The sequence below is a fragment of the Macadamia integrifolia genome, unplaced genomic scaffold (genome assembly GCF_013358625.1).
Source record: "Macadamia integrifolia cultivar HAES 741 unplaced genomic scaffold, SCU_Mint_v3 scaffold_113A, whole genome shotgun sequence".
Lineage (NCBI taxonomy): Eukaryota > Viridiplantae > Streptophyta > Magnoliopsida > Proteales > Proteaceae > Macadamia > Macadamia integrifolia.
The window spans coordinates 183,040-191,887 of NW_024870617.1; the positions used below are offsets into that span (position 1 = coordinate 183,040).

The 8,848-nt window shown below is 36.8% G+C and overlaps 1 protein-coding gene across 1 annotated transcript; it reads left to right on the forward strand.

Moving 5' to 3' along the window:
• Positions 1–2,566: 2,566 nt before the first annotated feature.
• Positions 2,567–4,611, forward strand: LOC122070819 (annexin-like protein RJ4). Its single transcript, XM_042635064.1, has 6 exons — positions 2,567–2,724; positions 3,066–3,211; positions 3,306–3,524; positions 3,617–3,829; positions 3,996–4,085; positions 4,199–4,611. Exons 1-6 carry the CDS (start codon positions 2,652–2,654, stop codon positions 4,403–4,405), a joined length of 948 nt encoding a protein of 315 aa, XP_042490998.1. The 5' UTR covers positions 2,567–2,651; the 3' UTR covers positions 4,406–4,611.
• The last annotated feature ends 4,237 nt before the right edge of the window (positions 4,612–8,848 follow it).

Sequence of the window (8,848 nt, forward strand, 5' to 3'; positions counted from 1 at the left end):
TAATTTTATTTTTAACCATATTTTTTTCCTCCTCCTGAAACTACATAATTAGGGTTCCAGGCTAAACTCGCCCAATCTTATCTGGGGGTGGTCATTGTCCTCAAGTGACTGTCTCTTCTTAACATAGATATTACTAAGTTCAAAATCTTCTTTTTATAATATATAAGAGATAAGATGGATGCAACTAAACCCAACCCAACTTGGGTGGTGGTGTGAACACTCTGAAGAATCAAACAACTTAACCTAATCTCAAACACCTCGGCAGATGTGAAAGAGTTAAACAAATCTTAACCTAATCTAAGACACATGGCATTTACACATTTGTTTACTTTGGAAATCGTCTTGGCTCTTGCAAGGGTACCTAGTCATGCTCAGCTAAGCTCACTCCAAATGTAGTTTTTTTTTTTTTTTTTTTTTAATTATTATTATTATTATTATTATTATCATCTTACTGAACGTCGTTGACCAATGGTCAGTCATCTACTAGGTGTTAAAAGGGTCAATGATCACTTATTCTTACACAAATTCGTTAATTCGTATATACATATGATAGGATTTGATCCCACAACCTCTTCCTTTAAACATTGATTTTTTAAATTGAAGTTGTTACTATTAGACTAAGTTAACTCTACGACACAAGAGTCGCAAGAGTCCTCCACCAACTTGGCAACTTTGCATGGTCCAACAAGATGATCACACACAATAATGTGAATAAGTTGCGACCCGACGTTGCCATCCTTATTCTAAATAGATGCTTTTGCTTTGGCCTTTTTCTTTGAATTTTTTTAATGGGTCTGAGTATTTTTCCTATTGGGATTCATGTGGAGAATATTTCTTCTCTCTACTTTCTATTTCTTTCGATGAATATAACTTTTGCCAAAAAGAAAAATGAAATAACTAAAGAAACAATGAAGTGAAGACCACTTTTATCAAAAAGAAAAGGAAAAAGTAAGTAACAAAGAAACAGGTCTTAATGAAAACTCTTTAATTTGATAATTTAAAAAGGGGCTGGTTTTTCAAGATGCTGTAACAAAAAATTTATATGCTACATCGATGAGGGGTTGAAAAATGTTATAATGCTTTATAAAATAAAATGATATAATACTATTATTTATTTGGAATTGATATGGGGCCCACATCATCAGAATTGAAGGGAAAGAGTTTGTCAATGTGGACCTCATTGTTTATCATGTGAGAAAGATATAAAGGAGAAAAAAGTTAAATGCTCAACCATTTAAAAAAAAAAAAAAACCATAATGAAGCGACTGAGAAATATCTCGAGGGTAACTGATGTGGGACTATTTTCCAAGTACATTCTTGTATTTACATACATGTACACACTTTGAAGGTACTCTAGATTTTTTATTACATTATCTCTTTGTGTGTGTGTGTTTGGTCACTTAGGTAGTGGGCGAGCTTGTGGCACGATCATTAAGTTGCATTATTACAACATGTTGGTCACATGTTTAAAATTTGGAAACAACCTCTTTTGTGAAGCAAGGGGTAAGGCTGAGTACACTTGCGCCTCCCAGACCCTACAATAACGAGAGCCTCATACACTGGCTTGTTCTTTTGTTTGGTCACTTAGGTCTTGCCTTGTCAAATTTCCCCAACCCCAAGTCCTCATTTATTTCTTGTCAAGCTAGTTACAGGTTGATGGGTATATGGAAAATTTCTACCCTAATATTGACCATAAAGGGCATTATCAAGAATTGTCAACCATCTAACCCATGGTTTTAAAACTCGGAAATCAGGCCAATGAATCGGCCTACCTGGATCAGAATGGGCACTAACCAATCCGACCAATTTTGGCCTAGTCCAGCTGATTCTGCTCCTTTTTTAGACAATTCTGACTGGTTATGACTGATTTGGGTCAGAACCGGCTAAGCTGGACCATTTATCTAATGGGCTTGATTGAGACTCCATTACAGAATTGGTGCTTGGTGCTAACAAGTCAAGTTCACATCCTTTACAACGAGTAGTTAGACATGATAACATGATAAGTATCAGACGACTGAAAGCATCTAGACATGCACCCCAAAGAACTCCCAATCATCCGATACTCACTGCACCAATGCGACTGCGAACGATTTTCACACTAACAAGTAAGGCAATGGTTCAAAACTGTAAACCCAAGCTGAATCATCAGATGCCATACTAGCCCATAATAAACTATATGTACCAGCACCTCCCAACACCTTTCCAGATAATGGAAAAGTACGTTGAGGGAAGTAAGACGTTTGAGCTTGAAATTTTAATAAAAAGAGACAACTTCATAAACATAAATTAGAAAAAAAAACACTAAAGCGTGAGAGAATCAAAAGCACCTTCTTTTTTTTTTTAGCCAATTAAAAACTTCTCATTTATTAATGGCCTATATATATATATTTAGGAACAGAATATTTTGATGAAGCTTTGGTTTCTATGATATTGTGGGGAGAGGATTCTCTGAGCAAACTGGGAATTTTACAACCTCTAATATAACAATTAATGTGAGCAGGTGCAGTACTGTATGCCTTGGGCTCAAAGAACCTTTTTCCCTATTTTGTGTTATAAAAGGAGGAGCAATACTACTTGGAGCCACACTTGACAGTTAACACTGATTACAGAGAAGAGAAAGGAGAGTCTCTAAGAGTAGGAAGAGCTCAACAATGGCTACCCTCATAGCTCCTGACCACCCTTCTCCAGTTGAAGATGCTGAGGCTCTCAGGAAGGCTTGTGAAGGTCATCTTTCTTTTTTGAGATGGGTTTTTGTCACTCCACTCCATCCAGTTTTCTTTTCACTTGTTATCATTATCAATTTACCTACACACACACACACACAGAAGAGAGAGAGAGAGAGAGAGAGAGAGAGAGACAGCTTTTCTGGAGTATATTCAACACTCATCATCCAAGGTAGCCTGTAATTTTCTCTGATTGGGTCACAGTTTGGTTTTTGGATCAAACAACTTACTTTTAGATAGTTTGACACAGAAAAAAAAAAAAACAGTTTTATTTACAGATTTAGTTTCAAGTTGATGAGAATTCCTTCTAAGTTGTTTCTTGTTTGAACTTCATTTTATTAGGATGGGGAACAAATGAGAAAGCTATAATCTCAATACTTGGTCACAGAAATGCAGTTCAAAGGAAGCTAATCAGGCAATCTTATGAAGAGATCTACCATGAGGATCTTGTCAAGCGACTTGAGTCTGAGCTATCTGGGGGTTTTGAGGTTATTTCTTATACTAAAACCATATAAATCTCATAAAAAGAAAACACTTTCTCTGCTTTGTTCAATATGAACAATTTAATTTATATGATCACAGAAAGCAGTATACCGGTTGATGCTAGATCCACCAAACCGAGATGCAGTGTTAGCTAATGTGGCATTAAAGCATGTGAACAAGGATTACAGGGTGATCATTGAAATCGGGTGCGTTTACTCCCCTGATGAGCTTTTGGCAGTGAAGCAAGCCTACCATTCCCTATACAAACATTCCCTGGAAGAAGACATTGCCTCTCATACCAAAGGCGAATTCCGAAAGGCAATGCCTCTAGACAGATCAATGACTTTGATTACAGTTCTTGGTTCCTTCTGTCATCCCTAATACCCTTCAGTGTTTATGATCTGTTACAGCTTTTGGTTGCACTAGTGGGCACTTATAGGTACAATGGTGATGAGATAAATGCAAGTTTAGCAAAATCAGAGGCCAATATCCTTCATGAAGCCATCCAGGGAACCGCCTTTAACCGAGAAGAGATAATTAGAATCTTAGGCACAAGGAGTAAAGCACAGCTCAATGCAACTTTCAATCACTACAGGGATGAGTATGGCATTTCCATCACCAAGGTATGTTTCCAATTTCTGATGCAGCAGCCTAGTTTATTAGCCATACATGGCTTGATAACATATTAAACCCTGTATGCCTATTGATGTATCAAGCCATGAATGGCTAATTATATGGTTCAAACCCTATCTTTGATCTGATGAAGTTATATATTTTTGCTGTATTAAGAACCTGGCAGGGTATTCCGAAGATGAATTTTTAGGCGCATTGCACGCAACTATTCGGTGCATCTATGCACCTCAAAAGTACTTGGCCAAGGTGAGTGTCTATGAAACTAAGAAAAATTCCATCAGTTTTTAATTTGGAGGCATTCTATTAGATGTCTGGTTTGTACTCTAAAGTTCTTATGGGACTCTGATGTTGTGATTCAGGTGTTACGCAATGCAATTAGTAAGTCAGGGGCTAATGAAGATGACCTTACACGTGTGATTGTTAAGCGCGCAGAGAAGGATTTGAAGGATATCAAGGATCTTTATTATAAGAGAAACAGTGTGCCTCTTGAGCATGCCATAGGCAAGGCAACCTCAGGGGACTACAAGGCTTTCCTGATCACTTTGGTTGGGACTGAGGGGCATTAGTTATGTTATGTTCTTCAATTTGAAGTCATTAAGTCTGAGGTTGGTCTGTGGAGTATAAGCTTTAGTTTATTTGATTAGGGATAAGAAGTTTTTAGTGAACTTGGGTGTGCGAATCTTATTTTCTGGTCTATTCCTGCAGTTTGTGTTGTGTTCAGTGCTCAAAACTCTTTCTATATATCACTAGTATTGGCACTTTTGATTTCTAAGCACTTGTTGACCTGAGTCTTCTAGTATTCAAACCTGGGTGTTTTAAGTTTTCATTTTAGTTTCCACATTCTATTATGATCTTGAAGGCAATGATAAGATTGCTTCATTGTAACCTAGTGGTTGTGGGTTCGAGTCGGGAAATGGCCTCTCCTCAGAACAGAGATAAGGCTGCATACAGTATGACTCTCCCCAAACCCTGCAGCCAGAGCCTCATGCACTGGGTATGCATTTTTTTTAATGAAGGGTGAGATAAAGGTCATTTCAGTACAAAACTTCCCCTGTGGATCAAACTGATTGTTATCTCTAAACACCACAGAAAAGAGAAGAATTAAAAGTTTTTGGTTTTCTGCTATCAAAGAAGAAAATTATGAACCACCCGATGATCCAATTAGGCCCTAAATAAGAATATGAATAAAGTTTATGGAACCATTTTTTTTTTAATTGGACCCTAAATTTAAACCTAACCAGATTGAACTTCATACATCACAAAATGCATTGAAAAATAACATAAAAGGATGGGGAAGAAAAGAGATAGTGGGAATTGTGTCTTACTCTATGTCAACTATTGGGTGACAGGAAAAGATTGTGAAGCAGCAGCAGCATGGGGCCTTCTCCATAGATTTAAAAAGGCAACAGAAGAAGGGTGGGATGTTCCCGGCATATGGAGGAAATTGGATCTCTTATGACGATCAACAATAGATCTTTTTGACCATGGAGAGCCATACCTCTAGTTTTGAGAAACACTCATATTTTTTGGTAAAACCTAACAACAATCCTGTTAGCTTATTTAAGACTAGCCTATAAAGACATGGATAGGAAAATAGCGATCAATGAACCCCAAGCTATGTTTCAAGTCCACTCTTTTAAGTTAATATATTTTTCTTCATCTCTAAAAAGGGAAAAAAAAAAAATCCAAACAGGCCCTCTCTAATTGGGCCGTGAAGGAGGTCCCGGAAATTTGCTTGGTGTAGAGGCCATATGGGCTCGCAGGTTGATTGTTCTGTCCCAAAGGTTATAAGTGGTGATGAAAAAGGAGCTCGTTCCTGGCTCTCTCTCCCTCCTTACTAGGGGTGTCAATTTCAAATCCGACCATGTAGGTGCTCCCGATTAAAGCTTGACCGAGATTGGCCCGATTAATTGGTCGTTCTCTGTGCACAATGCAAGCCCGACAAGCACCCGACCAGTTCCAACGATTACAAGCTCGATACGTTTAGCCCAACCATTTATATTGACAGTTTAATCAATTATTGAATGTAATTAAGTGTAAAATATTTTTTAAATTGTTGATGATTTAATAAATATATTAATTTTATGAGCTCTAAGACAATTGAGGCTTTAATGGTGCATTAACCCGTTCAAGGTCTGATTACAGTTCGATTAGCATGATTAGTAGAAGCCCGATTAAAGTCCAAAACCCAACTGAGCCCTACTGAGATTGACTCATTCCTTAAATAAGTAGGTCAATGTGCAAGGATACAAGCCCAACTAAGCCAACCGAGACCAACTTGACCTGAGGAATTGACAACCCTACTTCCTACTACCATCATGTCTCTCTCCTATTACTCACTCCCTGAGGTATAAATAATTTGGTTTCACGTTTATAGTATGCAGAAATCGAAATAAAACCATTTATTAACGGTTCTAGTTATGGAAATTGAAACGAAATTTAGACCATTTATTAAACGGTTTTCAATTTCTTGATTTTAAACAATGTTGGTTTCCGTTCTGTTATTATTTTGAGGGTAATAGGCTAATGAACGGCTCTTAAATAGTTTTTTGGGTTTAAACCTCTTCCTGATTGCATATTTCCATATCTATTCTAAGTGGAAGGGAAAGGCACGCTGCTTGCTCCACGTAAACTGGCGAGTGGGAGGAGAAAGGGATGGGGTGAGCGGGGGGTGGGGTGGATGGGGTGGGGTAGAGGGTAATTTCACTAGAAGGCAGAGAGAAGAAGGGCACACCCTTTTCCCCTATTTTAAATTCTTAGTGCACTTGCCAGAATATGAAGACTAGTGGTATTTGAGAACGCTGACCGGTGACACTCAACTAATGGGACTTAGGCCTGCATTTGGCTGGTCTAAGTCCAAGTCTGTCCCCTCTAAAATTAGGTAAGTGGTACATTTCTCTTTGGAATTTCGCTATTCACATTTCTTGTACCATAAATTACCATAAATTTATATTTACATTTCAAGAAATGGATGAAACGAAACGGATTTGTCATACGCTTTAGTACCTGTTTTTCCATTTCTCATAATAGAAAAATGCAGAAACACATTTAGAGGAATGTTATCAAACGGTATCTAAGGCACCGTTTGACAACGTTTCTACTATTTCTGTGTTCAGAAACAGAAGAAATGAATTTTCATGTTTCTGGGAACAGAAACAGATTTTTGGGTGTTTGATGAACTTATTTCTTGGATCGATTTGTGCACATATTATTGTTTGATTACATGCTCCTCGCTTTTGAGCTTAAAAAATTCCATTAATTTTGAGTTTGAGAAGAGTCACACTTCTCACTTTTGGGCTTTTTTATTGAGTACACATCCACAATTTGTTGCCATCACTTGTTTCTAGAAACGACGAAACAAGTATAACTTGTTTCATCACAAGTGTTTCTTGTAATATAAATTTTCATAAATTCCTATTTATGTTTCTGAAAACGGGTGGAATGAAACAAGATTATCAAACACTTTTTACCCTGTTTCTCAGTTTCTAAGAACAGAAAAACGAAGAAACACATTTTTAGGAACATTGTCAAACGGTATCTAAGTTTCCTAAACAGTGACGTACCAAAAGAATAAAAGTTCCCTAAACAATATTGTGCTAGTGGTAGTCTAAGTAACTATTCTCTCCCTTCCAATGAAAAACTTTGACTGTACCTTACAGTAACATGAGGACTGATCATGGGAGATTAATCGCATTCAATTTAATTTTTTTGCTGCATTCTTGAACTTCTTCCAACACAAATTTCCTATTCCAGCCGCCTCTCATTCTTTACTACTTGTACCCAAAATTAAGGGTGTCAATCCCAAGCCTGCACTGAGTTGATTGATCAGGTCCGATCGTTTAAAGATCAGCCTAACCTACATCAATTATTAAACGTGTTGGGCTTAGCTAAACCTTACCCATTTATAAACATGTAGTACACGGTGCAAGGGATAAGTTGATAGGCATCCGATCAGCCTGGTCTATTCACAAGCTTTACTTGGCCCAACACGTTTAGTTCGACCGTTTATATGTATATTTTGATTTTTTTTTTTTTTGACAGAATAAGGTATATATTGATATATTTTTTTAATATCAATAATTGAATGTAATTAAGTGTAATATCTTTTCTAAATTGTTGATGATTTAATAAAATATATTAAAGTATCTTAATCTAAGACAATTAAAGACTATTTAAGGCCCATTTAAGGCTTTTTTGGTACATGGCTAGCTCCATTGCGTTGATCAATTATCTATATAATTTAAATGTACAATTAAAGACTGTTTAAGACCTACTTAAGATTTTCTTTTTGATAGAAAGGCCCATTTAAGATTTTGTTGCTATTTGGCTATCTCCGTTGCCTTGACCAAATTATATATGTTATTCAAATGGTTTCTTAAATAAATAAATATATGGATCATTGATTTTAATTGTTAAAGAAAAAAAAAAATGCTTAAGGCCCGATTATAGCCCAATTGGGAGAAGTCCAGTTAAGGCATGGAATTTGATGGAGCTATACACGAGACCAATCGAGACCGACTCATTATTTAAATAAATGGATCATGGTCCAAGGGTATAGGCTTGCCATGCCCGACCCGACCGATTGACACTCCTACTGAAAAGTCTCATGGGGAATCAAGGATTTAGTTATTAATATTGATCCTCGATCGGCCCGTGTCAATTCGGATTGGTCAATTTTACATTTGCTTTAATAAAAAAATAGTTTTTTTTTTTTTAATGATTTTAACCCTGTTCTGATACTGATATCCAATCCGGATCATGGTTTCAAGTATCAGTATCAATATCGGTCATATCGTATCATATTGGCTGAGACCAATACCGACCCAAAATCAATTGCCCATATAGTTTTAGGGGTAAAACAGTAATATACATATATATTATATTTTGAAAAGTAAAAATAAAATTACGCCACCAATCCTTACCCATACCGATACCGATACCAATACTGTGAACTAAATCCTTTATCTGGATCGATCAGGTAGCCAGATCTGTCACAGCCGATACCTAAA

Coding starts and splice junctions, on each gene's coding strand:
- LOC122070819 (XM_042635064.1), top strand. CDS start 2,652: ATGGCTACCCTCATAGCTCCTGACCACCCTTCTCCAGTTGAAGATGCT. Junction 3,525..3,616: donor CCAAAGGCGAATTCCGAAAG/GCAATGCCTCTA, acceptor GATCTGTTACAG/CTTTTGGTTGCACTAGTGGG. Junction 4,086..4,198: donor CTCAAAAGTACTTGGCCAAG/GTGAGTGTCTAT, acceptor GTTGTGATTCAG/GTGTTACGCAATGCAATTAG.